We start from the raw sequence: 22,830 nt of genomic DNA, 5'->3' as shown, positions 1-22,830 counted from the left end.
TGCATAATATTGGTTGTTTTCTACTTTTGTTTCACTATCTTGATTATTTAAAAAGGGAAAAGAAAAAAAATAATTATTTAAAACAAATGATCAAAAAATCCATTCTACTAGTTCTAGATGGAAGTAAAGATCTTAATCATTCACAAAAACATCAATTTAACTATTGAAACAAACATCCAATTTCATAAAATTCAAAAAGGGGGGGGGGGGAGAAACAACCACCTTGTTTCGTTTGAACACAGTGGTGATCGACGAAGATGCAATTGCAAAGGGAGGAGGGTTGCGGCAGTGATCTGTGTATTGTTAGGGGAGGAGGGGCTTCGGCGGTATTATGCGAATTGCGAGGAGAATGGTTACGGCGGTGGTGACGGTGCTGCGAATCGCGACGAGAACGGTGATGCAGTGGTGGCAGGGCTACGAATCGCGACGAGGAGGGTGCTGTGGTGGTCCGCGATGGCTTGACGTCTTCCTCCGCTTGCGATGCATGCTTGGATGCAGTTGGAGATGCGGATGGCGGTACACACTGCGACGTGGCTGGTCTTCGCGCAGACACGATGGTGCCGATAGCAACCAGATGGACGACGACGGCGTCCACAGCTCGAGGGATGACAACAGAGATAAATGTGGAGGTCACCTTGCTTTTCTCATCTTTTCAGTCCCATTCTTCTCTTCGTTTCTTGTTTTTCCAACTGAACTGAACGAAACTAGTGTGCTAAGCTTGCTTTGGATATTTATTATCTACAGGTTGCTAGATTCACTAAACTTCATCCTAATCATGCCTCTCACCGTTACTGCAACTTATCCCATTTCAACCCCTCACAATCACAGGTACTCTTCTCGCTCATCAACAATTTGTTCCCTAACTCTTAAATACTTGTACAAAATAATGCATTTTTCGTAGGCTATTTCTAATCCCCCTCCCCAACAAAAACCTACACATACAGATGCACCAAATCATTATATTGGCCACAACATTTTTAAGAAGGATAAGAACAAGTATCTTCTCTCTACTATAAGTATCTATCATCATGCCCAGTCAAGTTCGTCTTTTTCGTTTCTCGAATTGCTTGTTTAAATACCAAATAATGCGATGCGACACAGCTTCTTGATCTGAACGACACGAAGGAAGCGACTTATGGTGCCCTTAATACATGGCTTGCGTGGGAGTAGAACTTCCCTATTGCCTCTTTGAAACTCATATTGAACGCTCTCAAGAAGCAACAGAAATGACATAGGATTGTTCAGGTATCCTATTAGGCGATCACTGGTTGCTTTCTTTCTCATCTCTGTTAACTTCAACTAGATAGATAGGGGAATCTAGGAATTTCAATATTCCAAAATGACTAGCTATTCTTTTTATTTATTAAAGTTCCTCATACTTTAGATTTATATGTAAAAGCTTATCAATCTTGTAGTGTTCCTTCTTTTGCTTATTAAATTACATGATATCATGATTTGTTGCCAGTTTTGAGCAACTAAGATATTCGTAATTAAATGGAATTTAGCTTAACCTCACTTTTATTTAATAAATTACTCGGTTTCTTTAGGTGATTAAATGGATGATGAGCAAGGGGCAGGGGAACACAATGGAAACATATGGTCAATTGATTCGAGCTTTAGATATGGACCATAGAGTGGAAGAAGCGCACAAATTCTGGCAGACCAAAATTGCCACTAATTTGCATTCAGTTCCCTGGCAGTTGTGTCATCTCATGATAGCTGTATATTATCGAAACAAAATGCTGGATGATCTTGTTCAGGTATATTTTCCAAACTAACCATATACTATAGTTTTATTGTCTTCTACTGATGCTCATTTGATCGTTATGGACAATTTGCACAAATATTCGATTACAATGTGTTGATCAAAAATATTTTATTTTGAGAAATACCGAGCTCAAAATGTAATGGATTTCTATTTCGAAGAATGAAGGTTGTATCGTGAAAGATTTGTTGAGGAACGAGAAATAGGATCCAGTCGATGTACTCAATCGAGGAATGAAGGTTATTTGAAGTTATTTTTTGCGGTTACACACGATTGTATAGAAAGAGCGGGAACGATTACTCGAAGACTAGTACGCATGGAAGTTATTCTTGAATCTGATTAGTCAAAGACTTTTATAAATAGATAAAAGATTGATGAAGAAAAGGTTAGAACTTTGCTTTAGAAAATACTCAAGTACACTCATATCCTTACAACTTTCTGAGTCTGCGTTCGAGTTACTTTTCGTAGGGTTCCTTCCACATCTTTAAATTCCATTTATGTTTCTTGTAATCTTTATTTTTTCTGCAAATTTACTTTTCAACCAAACTTTTATCTTTCTTGTTTAATTTTAAGTTTCAGTATCTTACTTTCAACTTCAAAAGTCCTGTAATCTAATCGAAGGCATTTTACCGTTTCATTTAAATTCAATTCAATTCATTTCAATTCCAGTCAATTTATTTTCAAAGTTTATTTTGTTTATCTTTCCTATTTCTTTTATTTTTTTCGATCGAAAGAACCTTTGATGCACTTTAGAAAACTAGTACTCACAGAGGAGTATGTTTCGCTCCCAGACTATTAGATATCGGATCACCCTCAATTTGCTAAAAATTGATAAAATAAATTGGCACGCACGGTGGGACAGTTTGAAAGGTTAAGTGTGTCAAATGATTGTGTGTTGCCATAGTGTATGCAATTAAGAAGTGGAAGAATTTTACACATGGCAGACAAAGTTTTGAATGTGAATGGTGGTTCATCTGCAAGTGACAGTGTGCCTGTAGTTGCACAATCCTCGGTGGATGTGACTTCACGTCCGAAAGGAAGTGTGTTGAACAAAAGTGTGGTGGTTACTATTTCTCAAACAAGGAATAATGGGCGTAGTATCCTCCCACGTGGTAATACATCATAAACTCAACCCCCAGTGACCGTCGGTTGGCCACCTTATGGCCTTCCTCCAGGTTACACACCGCCAATAGGTAGTTTTTTTTCCTCTAATTTGATTTGGAAGTACAATCAGGGAAAATAATGTTCAGCCATTGCAACAACATCCTGAGTATTCTCGAGATTATTATGTGGGTTCTACATCGAATGCTTCTAATTCGATGGCAGCTTTTCGACAAAACGTCGATGAAAGTCATCATGATTTGGTTAACTTGTTAACCCAACAAATTACTACAATTTTGAACCCTATGATGACAGATCATGAGACCAAGTTTAGACGTCTTGCTAAGAAAGTAGAGCAAATCGCTCGAATTGTTGATTATGATGAGGGTGATAGGCAAATTATGGAAGGAAACTATGGAGGCATTGAAAATTTGGTTAAAAATGAAAATGATGATGCACTCCTAGGCAGAGAAAATTCTCGAACGGTTCGTCGTGGCCAAAATGCTGATGATATTTTGGCTCAATTGAGAGTCAATCAAGGTGGTGAACGTTATCAAATCACGAGAATTGTTGAGGATGTGCTCAAAAGGGTTGGATTCAATGTGGGTTTTATGAGTCGACCTTATTTCATCTCTGCTTTTCCAGCTGTTGTTCAAATGGCAGAGGTGCCTTGGAGAGTAAAAAATCCTAAAATAGTTATAAAATTTGCTGGAGAGGTTGGTGAATTGACTATTGTTATTGCTCGATATTTGGTTGAGATAGGCAATTTGGCCAATGATGAGAATTTAAAAATGAAATTTTTCCTTGTTCATTGACGAAGAATGCATTTACTTGATTTTCAAATCTTAAGCCTAATTCGATGGTGACTTGGGCACAGTTGGAGAGTGCTTTCCACTCACAATTTTATAGAGGGGAGTTGAACATAACAGTTACCGACCTGGTGGCTTTAAAAAGTGATTTAGGGTTTAGGGTTTAGGGTTTAGGGTTTAGGTTGGTGAATTGACTATTGTTATTGCTCGATATTTGGTTGAGATAGGCAATTTGGCCAATGATGAGAATTTAAAAATGAAATTTTTCCTTGTTCATTGACGAAGAATGCATTTACTTGATTTTCAAATCTTAAGCCTAATTCGATGGTGACTTGGGCACAGTTGGAGAGTGCTTTCCACTCACAATTTTATAGAGGGGAGTTGAACATAACAGTTACCGACCTGGTGGCTTTAAAAAGTGATAATGGAGAAACAATTGACGATTATATGATCCATTTCAAAAATGCTCGGAGTCGATGTTATGTATCTCTCCCAAAGAGTGAGGTGGTAAAAATAGCAATTATGGGGCTAGGTTTTTACATGCATCGAAAGTTGCTTCATGTTCATATACCTGATTTGGCCCATTTGGCTGAAAGGCTGCGCTAGGTTGAAATTCTCCAAAAAGAAAAAGAGAAGTATAAAAATGAGAGAAAACTGAAAAATAAATCTTTTTCTCAAAAGGAGAAAGTATCATATGTTGCAATGAATTCTTCGAGTGAAGAATCTGATTTTGAAACAGAGGTTGATTTGGCTAAATTAAAGAAATGGTCATCTTATGTTTGTTCTTTACTTAAGAAAATCTCGAATGTTGATAAATTAAGTGATTCGAAACATAAGAGTGAGAAAAAATATAGTTTTGATATTTCGAAATCTGATCAAATATTTGATGTGTTGCTTAAAGATAAACAATTAATCTTGCTAGAGGATAAGACACTGATTTCCATAAAAGATTTAAAGGGAAAATCCTATTGTAAGTTTCATCAAGCAACTAGCCATTCGACTAATAATTGTATCCATTTCAAGGACTTGATACAAGAAGCAATCATGGAAGGGAGGTTAAAATTTGATGATGGTAAGAAAGAAATGAAGGTTGATTTCGATCCATTCGATGCTGGAGCTAGTTTTGCAGAACCATGTTTCAGTGTTAATATGGTTGGCTTCTCTTATGACTTCGATACTGCTCTAGGAGACTTCGAGACCAATGTTTGAGCGGTATATCCCAGAGTTGGTGATGGGATCTTGGAGTTTTTTAATGCAACAAAAGTTGAAAGATCGGGATGTATCTCTGTGTCCTTGATGTAATGCAGTTTTTGATGCTGAAGCTGCAGCAATTTTTGAGAAAGAAAGAATGAAGAAAGATTTTGCTCATAAAAAAGAACAAGTTCGACAGAGGCAACCAACTCGAAGAATGGAGGGACAGAGTTCTGGTGTCCCTCAAAGGAATCTTTCTTCCTCACTGAGATGTTCGCAGGCTTTAGGTGCACAATGGATACAAAATTGCCAAGAATTTCGTAATAGAGATGCTCAATACAGGCGTAACCCACAATGGGGCCATCAAGGTTTCCATCGTGGCCGTTATCCTTATTTTTGGGGTCGAGCCAGGGGAAGCCAAAGAGGAAGAGGTGCACGTCAGATACCAAGGCCATCTTTGAATGATAAAGCCAAATGGACAACCCCTTCTATTCATTCTCGAGTGGTATTCCCAGCTGATCGGGAAACGGTCCGGAAAGAGATTCCATCTCCTACTAAATTTGAAAAAGGGAAGAAATATTTCAAGGAATGTAATGATGAGATGGTAAGTACCATTTCGATTATTCCTATTGAGTACCTCGGAGAGTATGAAGGAAATCCACATGAGGATTATGATGTAAAAGACGAGGAAGTATTCTCATTCATTTGAACTGAGGATGAAGTGGGTTACTTCCAAAGGCCTACTAAGAAACAGAAGTCCCATCTTCGCGCACTGCATATTATAGCCTATATGAGTAGGATTAGTGTGAACAAAGTTCTAACCGATGGGGGTGCAACAATCAGTTTGTTGCCAGAGAGAATGCTAATGAAAGTGGGGAAGCATCCTAGTGGTCTGATTCCCACTAATATTTCTGTAACTGATCACAGTGGAGTATCTACTCCTGCAAAAGGATTGGTAACTCTTGGTATGCAAGTTGGATCTTCTGATCGAAATAATGTCTTCGTGGTCATATCTTCGAAGGCCAGTTACAATGTGTTATTGGGATGCGATTGGATTCATGGTGTTGGGGCTGTACCTTTGACTGTGTATCGAAGTGTCCTTTTGTGGAGAGATGAAGGAAAACATGAAATGATCAAGGCAGATTTGAATTTATATGTTGAACAGCTGCATGCCGATTTCAGAGTGTATAATGGTAAGCTGAAGCCTTTAAATGTCGACAGGGTGCTCAACTCCTTCAACTGCGAAGATTGTTTCTTGACTTCAAAAGGTTTAAACGTGAAACTCTGTAATCCAGAGCTTGAGGCCCCTCCAACTGGTTGGGAGTGATAGTTTGCATAGGTGGTGGTTCGAAGACATCTCTCCATGGCTACTGAACAAGATGTCTCGAATTACCTAGTAACTTTAAATAATTATATAGGTAATTTCCATTCTGTTGAAAATAAAGATGATTCCACATATGAAGTCGAATCATGTAGGAATTTCAATTTAGATATTTCAGTAAGTAGGACAGATTCGATTCCTTTAATCGAATTTAGGCATGGTTTGGGTTCTTATTATTTTTCTGTTTCTCGTAATGTTATCAGTCAGGCTTCTATTGATATAGCTAAAGCTCATTGTACTGAAAATGATTCAATTGATGATCTGGTTGATAATAAAGTTTGTTTCATTTTAAATGAGCCTATTGATTTATCTTTTGATTGCATTTATGATTTGGAGCCTTTGGGTTTCAAGAAATATTTAGTAAATGATGATGACGTGATGAGAGATTTCGAGTCACAAGATCCTCTCAAAGAAGTTAATTTGGAAACTAATGATGATGTTCTAATTACTTATGTTTGTAAGAATCTTGATGAGCCGTTTCAAACAAAGTTGTTGAGTCTTTTACTTGAATACAAAGACTATTTTGCTTAGGATTATCCTAAGATGCCGGGTCTCAATCGCTCCCTTGTGAAACATCGATTAGCATTGAAACCATTTGCTAGGCTAGTAAAGTAAACACCATGACGTTTTGTTCCTGAGATCAATCAGAAAATTAAAGAAGAGATTGAACGATTGATTAAAGCAAAATTTATTCGAACCGCTAGTAATAAAAAAGAATGGAAAGCTGTGAGTATGTATTAATTCTCGAGATTTAAACAATGCTACTAAAAAAGATGAATGCTTTATGCCCATAGCAGATATGTTGATCGATTCTACAGCAGGCAATGAAATCTTAAGTTTTATGGACGGTTATTCGGGATATAACCAAATCTTTATCATTGAAGACGATGTATCAAAAACTGCCTTTCGATGTCGTGGGCACTAGGGACATATGAATGGATAGTAACTCCTTTTGGTTTAAAAAATGCTGGTGGAACATACCAACGCGCCATGAATACCATATTTCATGAATTTATCGGGTTGTTCATGGAAGTTTATATTGATGATGTTATAGTCAAATCGAATTCGATAAACCAACATCTCAATCATTTAAGGCAGGCATTTAATACAATGCGTAAAAAAGGGTTAAAGATTAATCCTTTGAAGTGTGCATTTGGTGTGTTTGAAAGAAATTTCTTGGGATTTATTGTTCATAAGAAAGGAATTGCTATTGATCAAAATAAAGCTAAAGCAATTCTAGATTTGCCTCCTCCTAAGTCAAAAAAGGAAGTACAATCTTACCTTCGGAACGTTAATTACCTTCGACAATTCATATCGAACCTTTCTGGCCAAACTCAAATCTTTGCATCTTTAGTTAAGCTTAATGATGAATCACAATATGAATGGACAGAAGAACATCAAAAAGCGTTTGAATAAGTCAAAGCTTACTTGTCTAAAGCACCAGTGATGGCGACGGTCCATTCCTATGAGCCTTTGAAATTGTATATTGCAACATCTATGAATACTATTGGATGCATGTTAGCTTAGGATGATGAAGAAGGACATGAGAGAGCCATTTATTATCTAAGTAGAGTGCTAACCGATATCGAGACAAGATATTCTCCTATCGAAAAGTTGTGTTTGTCTTTGTACTATGCTTGTACAAATTTGAAATGTTATATGGTTGCAAAAACTGTGAAAGTAATTGCACAGACAGATTTGATAAAAATACATGTTATCTTATCATATGTTAAGAGGTCGGTTAGGGAATTGGATGCTTGCCTTAACGGAACAATCTCAATGACCAAGGGGCAAATATAGTTGATATAGTTTTCGATTATTGAAAAATGTATTTTGACGGTTCGAAACACAAATATGGTGCTGGAGTTGGGATTTTGATCATTTCTCCGGAAGGCGCTCCATTAGAAAATTTTTTTTTGAGTTAAAATACCGTTGTTTGAATAATGTCGCTGGGTATGAAGCCTTGATATTAGGATTGGAAATTTTGATTGGTAAAGGGGCATTAGATGTTCAAATCCTTGGGGATTCTCAATTGGTATTGAAACAGTTATCGAAAGTGTTTAAGTGTAATAACGAGTAGTTACAAAAGTATTTATCGTTAGCATGGGTGTTGTTAGTGTCTTTTCGAATAGTATCTTTGGTTCATATTCCAAGGATTCATAATGAGATTACTAATGAGTTGGCCCAAATTGCATCGAGATATAGAATACTCCCTGAAACTTTGGAGAAATTGGTACCTATTGAAGAAAGAGAGGCTTTGATTCTGGATGAATGGGATGATGATGATTGGAGAAAAATAATTGCAGAATATTTAAAAAATCAGAATATTCAGGTGGATCGAAAAGTTAAGTTAAAAGCAATGAATTTTATATTGATGGCTGATGAATTGTACAAAAAAGGCGTCGATGGTAGCCTTTTCAGGTGTTTGGGTCAATCGTATAAAGATATTGCCCTTGGAAAAGTTCATAAAGGTATATGTAGTGCTCATCAAGCCGGAATGAAAATGAAATGGGTACTTCGAAGAGATCGAGTGTATTGGCCTTCTATGATTAAAGACTGCATCGATTATGCAAAAGCATGTCAGGAGTGTCGACGACACGGAGTGATACAATAGATTCCAGCCTCCGAATTACATTCAATTATTAAACCATGGTCATTTCGAGGATGGGCTTTGGATTTGATTGGAATAATACACTCACCTTCATCGAAGAATCATAAATTTATCCTAGTGGCAATCGATTATTTTACAAAGTGGGTTGATGCCGTTCCTTTAATAGAGGCCGGTCAAAATGAAATTATTGACTTCATAGAGGAATATATAATTCATTGATTTGGGATTCCTCAAACTTTGAGTACTGATCAGGGGACTATGTTTACTGGTTAACGCATTAAAAATTTTGCAGCCTCGAGGAACATTACTATGGTACCTTCGACTCCATATTATGCACAAGCAAATGGTCAAGTTGAGGCAACAAATAAAATTTTGATCAATTTGATTAAGAAACAAATCAGTCGTAAACCTCAAACTTGGCATGAGACTTTAAGCCAAGTGTTGTAGACTTATCGAAATTCACCTAGAGGATCAACAAATACATCTTCTTATAAATTGGTGTATGGCCATGATACGGTGCTGCCATTAGAAATTAATCTTAATACTTTAAGAGTGATGAAGCAAGATGATTTACCGATTGAAGATTATTAGAACGCAATGGATGATGAATTGAATGATTTAGATAAGGAATTCATTTTAGCACTCGAAAATTTAATTCATCAAAAGAATAGTATTGCTCGGAGTTATAACCGTCAAATGAAAGGGAAGTGCTTTAGCGTGGGAGAGTTGGATTTAAAAGTTATTTTACCAACGGAAAAGAAATCGAAAATTTTTGGTAAATTATCCCATAATTGGCAAGGACCTTTTCAGGTAATCGATTTGTATTCTGGGAACGCATATCTCATTAAAGATATTGATTCTGGCAATATAGTCAAGTCGATAAATGGAAAGTACTTGAAGCAATATCGATATATAGAAAGTAGTGTTTGAATAAAAAGAGTGAAAATGAAATAAAAAAGGGATTTCAGAGCAAACAATACATAAGATTTTGGGCAAGTGAGGGGCTAAAAGTTCCTCGAGTTCCATACGAAGTTGAGCTCTATCGCTGTTGTGGGTGTAACAATCTGAATTTTTGTAAAATTAAATAATGAATTATTTATGATTTATTATATTTGTTGAAGATTTTATTTTAAGAAAATTATTTTACTAAAAATAATTAAATAGAATAAGAGATAAGTTAATTTTAAATTAATTAAGATTCTTATGTAATTTTATTATAATTGAATATTTTGCATAACACAGATTAAAATTTAGTAATAGAAGAATTATATAATTTAATTTAAGTAACTTCTATTATGAATAAATTATTATTTAATTTGAATTTTTTATTTTTAGAAAATAATCTATTAAGAATGATTAAGTTGATTTTATAAATATTTAGAATTTAAGTTAATTAATATTCTTGTAAAATTTTATTGAAATTGGTTATTTTATATAATTTGAAATTAAGTTTTGGTAATAAAAAAATAATGAAGAGTTAAATGATTTAATTTAGATAATTCACATTTTGGGTTTAAATTATATTTTATAAAGTATAATTAACCTGTTCATTTTATAATTTAAATTAAAAATAATTGTTTTTACTCAGTAATATGTTGATGAATAGTATTCTTAAATAGAGGTAAATACTAAATCGGTACCTGAAAGATTTTGACGCTGACAAAATGGTATCTGATCTTTGTTATTGACAAAATGATCTCTAAAAGATTTTAAAATTTGACAAAAGTGACTAACTTTCAATTGAGTGACTTGGAGTTAAAGCTGAAAGGTGACGTATCAATTAACAATTTTTATAATTACAAAATTTACCACTTTTAACTTTTATAATTTTAAAAATACCCCAATTTTAATTTTAAAAAACCCTAATCCCTTTTCTCTGAAACTCTCATCTCTTGTTCTAAATCATCATCATTTTCAAAAAATCCTAATATCTTTTTTTCTTCTCCTTTTTATTGGAGAGACCTCAAGTAAGGCAGCTAAGAAGGATACATCAAATATTTTAGGCAAGATGCCTATGAAAATTGAGAGTGGGGGCAAGTTGACAGTAAAAATCTTATTTCTTTTGGGGCGGATCAAGAGATTGAACGTGAGTTGAACCACGCTATCAAGGCGTCAGTTTCCTTGTATGATAATGGTAATGAAAATGCGAACATTCTGAGTGAAAAATTGTTAGGGTTTTGTTAGTTTTTCTGCTATTATTTTTGCTAAAAATCTCTTACTGGACATATGTGAAACTGTCTTGATTGAAAAAGAAGAAGAAGAAGAAGAAGAAGAAAAAGAAGAAGAAGAAGCGTTAAAGTGTTGGGGCTGAGTCTGAGAGAGATGCCACTTTTTGGACGGCGTTCTCTTCAGCCTTGGAAGTGGCGAAGCTGCTGCTGCTGTTGTTGTTTCTATAACCACCCATCATGAGCTCAACAGCCATAGTAGCATCACAACCACTGGGTCAAGAAAAAAAGAGAAATGAAAAAGGGGTTGAGTCTCAAATAAGCATCTTGGGTTAGAAGAGAGAGGAGAAGGGGGAAGGAGGAGGGCGGCGCTGTTGTAATAAGCCAGAGCCGGAGGTTGGTCAGAGGAAGAAGGAGAAGGAAGGTAGAGGCGGCGATGAACGAAAATGAAAATGATTTTATTGGGGAAGAAGAAGAAAATTGGAGGAGGATGCTGAGGAAGAGGAAGAGACGAGTGTTCCATAAGAAAGGGGATTAGGGTTTTAAAAAATTGAAATTGGGGTGTTTTTAAAATTATAAAAGTTAAAAGTGATAAATTTTGTAATTATGAAAATGGTCAACTGACACGTCATCCTTAAACTTTAACTTTAGGTAACTCAATTGAAGGTTAATCACTTTTGTCAAATTTTAAAATCCTTCGGGGATTATTTTGTCAATAACAAAGATCAGTTACCATTTTATCAGCGTCAGAATTTTTCGGAAACCGATTTGGTATTTACCTCTTCTTAAATATTTTTAAATGGAGTACATTTGATTTTAAAATTATTATTTTACTCACCAATTTTATCAAAATATCTATTTTATCCATATTCTTTTATAAAAACCTAACCCTAACCCTAAATTCCCAAATCAAACTCACAAACCCTAATTCCTAAATTGAGAAACCCTAACCCTAATTCCTTATCCTAGCCACCCACACCAACAAAAGAGGGAAAGAAACGCAGAACAGAGAGGGAAAGAAAAGAGTGAGGGCCACGACGGGGGAAGAGGGAAAAAGAGAGGGAGAGCCGCGCTAGGATAAGAGAAGAGAGAAAGGGGGGTTGTCCGCCATCGCTGCTATCGACCCACGCCTCATCGCTGCCGTCCATACTCGTTATCTCCCCTAGAGTCGTCGCCGTCGAGGGGCCAGCAGAGAGAGAGAGAACGAACGCAAGAGTCAGGGTCGCCATCGAGAAGAGGAGGAGCTGTGTTCCACGCCACCGTTGCCACTGATCCACGACCACCGATGTGAGGGTTCCATCGCCGTTGTTCCAGTGCCACTGTTCGTACCCTTAGTCACTGTCGCCGTTCTGCTCGGCGTCGCTAGCACTGAAGTTAGCCGCTACCACCGTCAAGCTTTGTTGGAGTTGGTGCTGCTTTTGGAGGGGAGGCTTACTCAGTTATACCTCTGTTCCTGGTTCTCGTAGCTGTCGGAGCCTCTACCGCTATCAGAGCCACTAGCATCACCATCTTTCTTGTCTTGGTCTCAATTCTGTAATTCCTGAATCTACCATGCTTTTACCTTTGTTTTATTCCAATTTTGTTTATCTCTACCAAGTTCTAATTTCATCAGTAAATATATCTCTATTTTAGTATTGCCGTTGTGTTTCTGCTTTTTCTGGCTGGTTCTCATGCCATTGCCGCTGTTGCTGTTAATTTGGAATAAGTGGGTTTGTCGTGTTTGATTTCTGAGTTCGGTTAATCGAGGTAGGGGTGCTTTCCTTAGACTCATTTTATTTTCGAGAATTGTTATAAATCGATCTTGATGCAAAAATATATTTTGGTGATTATAAGAGTCTTATGGATTGAACTGAGTTGCTCTGGATAATTGTGATTGTTTGACTAGTTGGGTTATTGACTGTTTGATAAAGTTGAATATTCTGAGTTATTGATTTTGTTAAATTGGCAGTTGCCGAATTGGTTTTCTTGAGATTTGGAAAGGTTTTGTTATTGAAAATGAATTGACTTTTGAAAAGATTTAATATTAAAATTTAGTTTAATTCTGAAAATAATTTGGTATTAGAAAAAAATTTATATTGAAATTTGGTTTAAATCAAATTTGAAAAGAATTTAATATTGGAAACAGTTTGATTACTAGAAATGATTTACTGTTTGGAAATGGTTGAGAAGGGTTTGAATAATGTTTGGATGGAACCCGAGAAGGGTGGCAGAATCCGAGTTTTAGAGGAGATGCTGCAAAAAATTTTATGAAAATCTGAAAGATTCGTTTTAATTGATTATTTAGAAAGATTTGGTTTTAAAGATTATATGTTTTAAGTTTGATTTATTTAGAAAAGAATGAATTATATTTTACGTTTAAATTATTGATGAACCAAATGGTAGGTGTGATAATGAGGAATGATGAATTTGATATTTCAATGAGATATGAATTGATGATGAAAATAGACTAAAAGTAAATGAGACTTGCAAAATTGAGACTAATTGTTGACTCTCTGTCGCAAGATGTAATCGGACACTTTAACTCCCTGGGTTCCCCCATGGGAATGTATATATATATTAAGCTTGGGATTTTTCTCATGGAATATTATATTTGAGTTTGGAGTTTGATTCCATGGAATATTATATTATTGAGCTTGGAGTTTGACTCCATGGATATTATTTTTGAGTTTGGGGATGCGCGCACAGAGGGATTGTCCAATGGTTAGCTACTAGGACATGTTGGGTTGGCTGTATAACCGACAAATGAGCTCATTAGCCATAAGACAGGCATACATCATATGCATTTGTATGTTTTGTTTAGGTGTGCATTGTTTTGGTTTGCCTATCTGTTTAACTATGCTTATCTGCTATTTGACCTACTTCCTGTATTAGCATCCTATCTATGTTTTTCTTGTTTGTATTGTATGTGTGTGCAACTGAGAGATCCCTCATGCTGGTGGTGGTGAAGCTGAGGGTTATTTTCCTGATGTGATGATTTGATTGCTGATTTGGTTGAGTTGCTTGAGGTGGGGGCTGTGATTGGTTTAGTAAAATATGAAAAATCAAGCTAGTTTAGCATAGACTTAATGAACCTATGCTTGGAGCAGGTTGGTCATTCATACAGTTTAGGAAACTAATTAAGATTTTTCTTATAAGAAAAGAAAGGTTTTAGATTTCTAAAAAAAATTAAATATTATTTCTTTAAAAAGGTTTTGGATGGTTAGTCGTTGGTTTTTAAAAGATTCATAGGACAAACAATAATCACTGCCTTGGAATTAATTCTTCTCTTTAAACGTATCTTCTTATAAAAATTCTTAAACCCTCTACTGAGAACTCTTTTGAGGACGAAGTTCTCACTCCCCTTCAGAATTTCTTTTCAGTGACAGGTTCATCAGGAAGTTTTGGCACGAAGCCATGATTGAACTACGGAGCTTTATGTATATATATGTTTTCATTCTCTATATTTGATTTAGTTTTAGATTTTATTTTACCCCTCGTCATTTGTCATTTTAAATTTTAGAGGGGCAGGACCTGTATATTAAGAAGTTTTGGATAAGTCTATGTATTTATTATTATGTGAATATGTATCTATGTGACTATGTGATTTTAAAGTAAAGAATTTTTGCTTTCATAATTAAAGATTTGGTTCATATTCGCGAAGGCTCAATATTAAATAAATATAGTATCAAATTAAAGAATTAGAGGTAAGTAACGCCTGAACTTTTAGTACGATCATGAGGTGTTAGAAGCAAGGATGTTATAGTGGGCATAATAAATTTCAACTTCGCCGTGTTCTTTGTTTTGCGCTCTGTCATATCTTCTTCTGATTTCTTCTTGTTTGTTTTCCACCTTGCAAAGGTCTATGAAAAGTTTGTGTTTCTTTTGCTGTGCCATAGCATAAGGCTCTGCTAACTCAGCTTTCCTTTGTTGAATTCTTGCAAGTTCTTTTTTGAGTTCTTCTCGATTGTCAAAATAAGTTTGGGTGCTGGCAGCTTGGGCAACCCTCAGATCGAATTCTTTGTATGATTTTTGTATTGACTGGTGGACAACACCAACTTTTTTAGGCTCCATTTCGATTTTGATCACTCTTTCTTTTGCTTTGTTTAATCTGTCTTGAGAGATGGAGAGATTTTTGGAAACCCTCATGAATATTCTCACTATCGAGGAGAATTGAGGTGGAACCTGGAATTAAAGGGAAGAACTTAGAATGTTAAATAAAAGGCTATTTAAATCGGATTGTGCAACCCACTCATTAACAGTATGGGTTAGTAGCCTAAGAACAGAGATTATTTGTTCGAGAGTGTAGAGATAAGATTTGCAGGGAGAGTTGGAGCTGCCAAATTCTCTTTGATCGGACTTGAAATAGGAATTTCTTCTTCTTGGGTGATTTTGGTCAAAACAACTACAAGTTTAGCCAATTTAGTATCTGGAAGATCAGATTTAGTGGCTGGAATTTCTTTAAAGTTTAGGGACTTGTGAAGAAGATGGTTTGGTTGGTTCTCTTGGACTTGAAGGATGTTGAGGAGAAGGTATGGCTTCTCTAGTTTCTCGAATAGGTGAGTTGAGGGTTTGTGAAATCGAGAAGTTGATAATAAGGTTAGCATTAATGGGAGAAGAAGGAGTGGAATTGTTCACAACTTGAGGAGATTTTTCTTGGCTCATATCCACCAGGTTTTGTTTTTCAATGATCAATGGTGGAATAATTTGGATAGGGTTGGCCATAATAATGATTGCTTGAACCAAGGAGTGAGGTTCTTGAGATCTTGATCCGTGTTGATGTCCTTTTTTTTATCGATTTGTGAAATCGGTGAGGAAGGAATGGATTGAGCATCCCTCCCAGCTTTTGTCATGATAGAAGTATTTGTAAGTAAAAGAATTCAAAATCGATTAGAACAAGTTTAAATTGGTGAATAGTTTTACCTGGGCAGATTTTCTAGGTTGGAGATGTGGGAATGAAGAAGTCTCTGAGAAGTCATCTGAATCAGAACTATCGGAGGATGAGAAAAAAATATTCGATTGGGATGGTTGTTAACTCTCATTAGAAGTGCTTTCACTTGATGATTGCTTCTGAATTAAAGATTGAACAATTGAATACAAAGTTTGTTAAGATATATATGATGATAAAAGTTTGATAGGAAGAGTCAACTAAGTGTTTACCTTTACAGGTTTGGAGGTTTTGGTCGAAGTTTTTTGAATCTTTTGTCGTGGTTGTTTGGGTTGTACAGAAGCTTTGATTTTCCTTTTCGGAGCTTTTTTGGGTGAGGCCTCAGCCACTTGGAGAGTTTTAATCGCAAATTCTTTGATTTTATCCAAGGTACGATTGTATCGAGAATAATAATTGTTCCACCACTCAATGAAAGATTTAGTGACGAAGGCACTACAAACATAAGACAAATGAGAATAGTTGCCTCGATGTGTATGGTTGACATCGAGACATTTTTTGATATCTTTCCTCGATTTGAATTCGAAATGACAAAGAGCACTGTCTTTCCGAGGAACAGGTGATGCAAGAGCTTGGGAGAAACCCATTTGTCTTGCGACATAACGAGGAGCATGGAGGGTTACTTTAAATTGCTCTTTCTTGTATTGAGATATTCCTATTGGAAATACCTGAATAGCAAGGAAATTTGCTCAAGTCGCATTGGCTACATCGTTGTCTTCATCGTTAGTAGGAAAAAGGAGACGTTCGAACCAAGCCAGTTTACAACCTCAACGTAAGAAGGGGTTAAATGTCAGTTCTTCATTCTGAAAGCTTTTGCATGAATGGAGTAGTGAGAATACAACCCAAAAAAAGGTCTTTGGTCGAAGTGGCATCCTTAAAGTTTGGCTGAAATGGGACTAATCAAAAGTCTTTGATGTGCTATTTTTTCGAAGTGTTGCCCCCATCTTGTTTTATAAATTTTTCAAAAACGGCATTTAGCCAGATTTGTAAAAGCCAGAGGGGATCACCTAGACTGATCGAAGATCTATTTCGGAGATAGTCAACCAAGTGCCCCAGTTCATCAAACAAATTTTCCAAAACTAACTTGGCCAAGTTAAATTTGTGATCTTCATCGAGTAAGGCAGCCAATGGGAGGAATAATTTTTGCATTTGAATACTCCTCGAACAAAAAATAATAGCATTTAACCAGTAGTATAAAAAAGCTACACTTTCCTCATCAGTCACAGGATCATTTCCATAACCCATGTGGTAATTAATAAAATCACTGTAAGAGTTCTTTTGAACTATCTTATAGGATTTAGTTGGTTTTGTGTAGAATGTTGCCTCGGGATAGTTTACCGGGAGACCAGTAATGGCGGCAACATCAAACAGTGTGGGCTCCACCATTCTACAAAGGAGGTGAAAATTGTTGGTGGTCTTGTTCCAGAAACACAGTGCAGTCCCAATCATCCAGCGATGTGTGGTGGGTGTGATGTGAGAGAGACGAAGAAGGTCATGGATGCCCTGTGCTCTCTAAACATTACCTTTTGCTGATTCAAGGTGTTGATACCAGGCAAGAAAGTTGGCATTTCGGGAAATGATTTTAAGGTTGTTTCTGAAGGATTTCTTGTGATCGATGAAGAGAGCAATGAAAAGGTCCTATTTGATGAGCAAATCTTCTTCTTTGGCATTTGGAAAGAAATGGACATTCTTTTTGGTGTGCTCCAGAGTCTGTAAGGGGCCAACAAAATAGCAAGTCTTATCTTCGGCAGTGAAAGAGATGAGAATCCTTTTGTCAGTAGACAAACTCTTGGGATCTTCAATGATAATATCATTGAATCGATTTAATATCTGCAAGTCAGGTTGTTCAAAGGCTTCGGTTGCGGTGTGTTTGCCTTTGTCTTTAGTAGATAAAGTTTTTGGAACAGAAGAAGAAGCCATTGATGGGAGTGTAAAAAAATTTCTAATGATTGATTTGATTATAAAGGGAGAATTTGCACAGAATAATTCAGAAACAGGTGGTAAAAAGTTTTTGAAAAGAAAGGTGACATTTAAGGAGATGAAAGGTTGACGTTGAGTAACGGTGAAATTTTATTAAGTGAAAATAAAGGAGGGGCATTGTTGTTTCGTATTTCGTTTTTCAAAATTTGAAATTAGAAACTTCTTTGAGAAGGTGAAGTGGGAGAGAGAAAAACGATGTGTAGTGGGGAACGTGCCGTAGTGGACACAAATAAATGAAAATTAGTAGGTTTCATTTAAAACGAATTTATTAATTATAGTGGCGAAGTTAAATTAGATAGGATTAAGTGTTTCATTCTTTAAAGATATTGAAAAAACACATTAATTCTAAGGGGCAGTTTATTGATCGAAAATATTTTGTTTCGAAACATACCAAATTCGAAATGTAATGGATTTCTATTTCAAAGAATGAAGGTTGTATTGAGAAAGATTAGTCGAAGAACGAAAAACAGGAGCCAGTCGATGTACTCAGTTGAGGAATGAAGGTTATTTGAAGCTGATTTTTTGCGGTTACACACGATTGTACAGAAAGAGCGGGAACGGTTACTCGAAAACTAATACGCATGGAAGTTACTCTTGAATCTGATTGGTCAAAGACTTTTATAAATAGATAAAAGATAGATGAAAAAAGGGTTGAAACTTTGCTTCAGAAAACACTCAAGCACACTCATATTCCTGCGACTTTCTAAGTTTACGTTCGAGTTACTTTTCTGTAGAGTTCCTTCCACATCTTTAAATTCCATTTATGTTTCTTGTAATCTTTATTTTATCTGCAAATTTACTTTTCAGGAAAACTTTTATCTTTCTTGTTTAATTTTAAGTTTCAGTATCTTACTTTCAAATTTAAAAGTCCTTTGATCTAATCGAAGGCATTTTATACCGTTTTATTTAAATTCAATGCAATTCATTTCAATTCCAGTCAATTTATTTTCAAAGGTTATTTTGTTTGATCGAAAGAACCTTTGATGCACTTTAAAAAACTGGTACTCACAAAGGAGTAGGTTTCAATTCTAAACCATTAGATATCGAACTACTCTCGATTTGCTAAAAATCGATAAAACACAGTGTCATTGGACCGTCATTGATATTTTATTTCGGATTGACGCATTAACATTTGCATTATAATTTTGTGTTCTTTCATCAAGAGTTTTTCAAGGGATTTGAAGTTTTTGATCGTAAACCTCGAGATAAAACCATTATTCAGAAAGTAGCAAATGTATACGAGATGTTGGACTTACATCAAAGAGAAAGAGAGGATACTGGAGAAATATAGCAGTCTCTACACAAAAGAAGGATCAATTAAGAAAGCTAGGAGGAACTCATATGAGAAAAATTGAAAAGGAAGTCTTATTTGTTGTCTTCGCACAACAGTATTTTTTGTAGTTGATTGGTTTTGAATTTGGACCGGTATGGCTCCAAAGTACAATAACTAAATTATTTAGAGCTAATACATCCATATATAACTGGAGTGTTAAATTTAGGGTTGACAAAAACCCTGTACTTGTTTCAACGAATTCAGTCGTGATTGAAGCACTGCCAAGTGCCAAAGCGAATTACCATCAACTGAAAAGAAAACATTTATAGAAACAAGTAATCTGAACATAATCAATTTTATTAGTGAATGAAACAACTATTTATTTTTTCGTGTATGACTAACTTATTACTTTCAAGTGCTAATTTACTCAACTTTGTTGTAATTGTATAACTCGGCATTGAGATCAGAGCAGATGGCAATATAGCTGAGCTTGAGACTTCTCAGTTGACTTGTCATTCAGTTCAAATACTTAGAAAAATCTCGTTGAGCTTCCAGAACCAATTCATCATCATCCCATTCGTCACGGTATGACTCAGGTCGCAGCCTCTTGTTCTTAGATGCAAACTTGTACATTTCCACCCTCCATTCTTCAATACCAGGAATCCCACACTGATCAGCAATCCAGTTATCGTAGTCCCACTGTCATCACCATATATAATCCCAAACACACAATATAAGTATTGTTGATATATATTCTTTCTGGTTCAGAATATTTTCGTTTCGATGTATTTAATCATTATCATTAAAATAGAACTGGATACGAGTGCAGCAGAAAGTAAAACAAACAACAGTTACTATGAATTGGGGAAGGGAGTATATGATTTTAGATAACCACAGTCATAAGACAAGCTAAAAAAGATTCATCACTTTTAAGTTTTAACTTTAGGAAGCACCTGGTAATTGGCCATATTATGAGTGTAACGCTTAGGAGTGCCAGAAGCTTCAAGTGAAGAGTAGAATGCTTCAGTATCTTGAGTCATTTCTTCTTTGGAAGGAAGTGCAAGGCGATTTGACAAAGCTCCTGCTATCCATTTGGTCTGCAGTTCGAACATGGGGAAGGGAACAACCTTCCAAGGCAACCCAACAAATGAAAGCCATGGGGCCAATGCCGGTGGAAAAACATGCTTGTACAATGGTCCTACACGGTTTTCATCTACACTCACTTCCCCGTTTGTTTCAAGGAATGGGAAATCATACTTGTACCTGATAAACGAACAAAAATAGTCATCAATCATCAACAATTATTCAGTTCTCTTCAATTGTATTTGTAGGGTCTTGAATAAAACTGAATGGAGTACGCTGAGAATACCCTGTGCAATGTACTATGATTTCCGCACCGACTGTGTCTCCATCTTTGAAAATCACACGGCCATCTTGATGAACACTGTCAATCTGCATACCAGCGCGTAAGATAAACCATTCAAGAGAAAAGTTGTCAAATAAAATGATGGATACTAGTAATCATAATAGCCATCCAATTCTCACCATGGATGATAAGTTTTACCATAGAATGAAGCCACATGTTATCATGGCCGGGTAGCTTGCCAATTGCATTTTCGTTGAGTGACCTATCTACAATGTGAACTTCTTTAGCAACGGTAGCGATGTCTCGAGAGATATCGACAGCACTTGCTGCACCACCTATTAGAACAATCACCTGCCCGAGTTGAAATGGAAAAACCAGATACGCTAAAAAATATCAAACGTAGAGCAACAACATATGATATTTTAATGGAGCTAGAGAGTATTAGCAGTATAATACAGGCCAAAAAATGCTTTTGCAGGCACATACTTGATCTTGAAAAGGCTCAGGTGTCCTATAATTGTGGCTGTGCATTTGCTTCCCTCGCCATGCAGTAATCCCTGCAAAGATTTTAAATTAAAACATGGAACGAAACAAAACACGAGCATAAATAATGAATTTCATCTCATTCTCTTGTTAATTATCAATTACTGGGATTGACGTTTCCGCCCTCAAGATTTTCGCGGTAGCTTGAATAGCTAAAGGAGATATAATTTTCCTTCACAAATTAACGTGTATGTATGAAATTTGTTTTTTCTTTAAAAAGAGTCCAAAAGAGGGGCAATCTAAGAATATTTTGTTTTTGGTAATGACCTGAACCGGAGCAATCTAATAACTATTTTGTCACAGTTTGGTTTTGGGCCAACTCTTGGAGTATAGCCCGTACTTTCCCAGGGCAGATTTGACATTAGCCATTACAAATCATGTAGGCCCTAGAAAAAGCATTATTATTTCGCGAATTCGAGAAAAGAAATAAATAATAATGTACCAAAGAAAAAAGAAATAATAGACAAATCCCTCCTAAGTTCTAAACTTGACACAAATCATAAATCAAGAAATAAAATTATTAAAATTTAAAATTGTTTTAAATAAATACTTTAATAATTATTGAAAAGTGAAAGGCGCATATAAAAACAAGGAAAGAAGGTGGGGACAGTAACTAAAAACAGAAAACAAACCAGGGATATTGTCAGCGATGCGAGGCTGAACGTAGTGGCCATTGCAAACAACAACGGCGTCGTAAATCTCATCCACACAATCGCAATCATCAGATCTCATTCTGTTGTGATTGGACGGCCTGGATCTCACCCTCCACTTCCCTTCCTCTCCCAACCCAGCGATCACCACCTCCGTCTGCAGCCTCACAACTTCTCCGATCCCGAAATCGGCAGCGAAATCCTGCAGGTACATCAGCACCTCCCTGTGACCCGGGAACCTTCTCGGGTCCCTGTCTTTCCCCTCTCTCCTCTCGAACGGGTAATCCCGAACCCCCATGCACTCCCGAGGCAGGTTCGTTCGGAGCGAATCGTACAGGCTCGAGTGCACCACCCTGCGCTTCGGGTCCACGCCTAGCGGGTCCGATTCGCTCTCCGGAGTGTACACCCAGGTCCCGCCAACTTGCTCGCCTAGCTCGAACACCACCACGTGGTGCCCTTCTCGTCGGAGCTCGCGAGCGGCAATTAGGCCGGCGGCACCAGCTCCGATGACTGCCACGTGGCGCGTCGTGAGAGACGACATGAGTGGGAGTGGCGGAGGTGGTTGACGGAGGATGGAATTGATTGGCGGTGGCATGGGCTATCCTTCTTTTTCTATTAACCATTTAAGCAATAAATATGGGCTGTTAGCTAGCTTAAGACGACATTCGCCTTATTATTATTTTATTATTTATTTCTCTACTATTTATTTTAAAAATGCTCTGCCACTGCCGCTTTTCCTTTTATTTTTTTAGGTATTGGTATAATTTTGGTGTAATAATTAACTATTAGATTTTATGGTATTTTTTAAAATTGTGAGAACAGTATAATACGTTTTTTTTGTATTGACAATACGTCTTCTTGTATTGTATATTATATACAATACATACAATACAAGAAGGTGTACTATACTATTTCTATAATTTTAAAAAATAACATAAAATCTAATAATTGAGTATTACACCAAATTTTTTTTAATATATAAAAAAATTAATCCGCTTTTTTTCTTCTTTCTTTTTCCAGTAAAATTAGTACTTAAACAAAATAGTTATTTTTATTTTCTAAAAAAAACTCATT

At 36.2% G+C, this 22,830-nt stretch overlaps 1 protein-coding gene and 1 pseudogene across 1 annotated transcript; one reads left to right on the top strand and one right to left on the bottom strand.

Moving 5' to 3' along the window:
- Positions 1-331: 331 nt before the first annotated feature.
- On the top strand, positions 332-19,279 carry LOC112747970 (pentatricopeptide repeat-containing protein At4g18975, chloroplastic-like; annotated as a pseudogene).
- On the bottom strand, positions 19,267-22,567 carry LOC112749606 (flavin-containing monooxygenase FMO GS-OX-like 4). The gene is made up of 6 exons (XM_025797899.3): positions 21,739-22,567; positions 21,050-21,120; positions 20,762-20,914; positions 20,567-20,649; positions 20,151-20,460; positions 19,267-19,896 (listed from the first exon to the last, which is right to left on the bottom strand). Exons 1-6 carry the CDS (start codon positions 22,349-22,351, stop codon positions 19,714-19,716), a joined length of 1,413 nt encoding a protein of 470 aa, XP_025653684.1. The 5' UTR covers positions 22,352-22,567; the 3' UTR covers positions 19,267-19,713.
- Between the last annotated feature and the right edge of the window lie 263 nt (positions 22,568-22,830).

The sequence above is a fragment of the Arachis hypogaea genome, chromosome 15 (genome assembly GCF_003086295.3).
Source record: "Arachis hypogaea cultivar Tifrunner chromosome 15, arahy.Tifrunner.gnm2.J5K5, whole genome shotgun sequence".
In the NCBI taxonomy this organism is placed as follows: Eukaryota; Viridiplantae; Streptophyta; class Magnoliopsida; order Fabales; family Fabaceae; genus Arachis; species Arachis hypogaea.
This window is presented reverse-complemented; position numbering and strand designations above follow the sequence as displayed.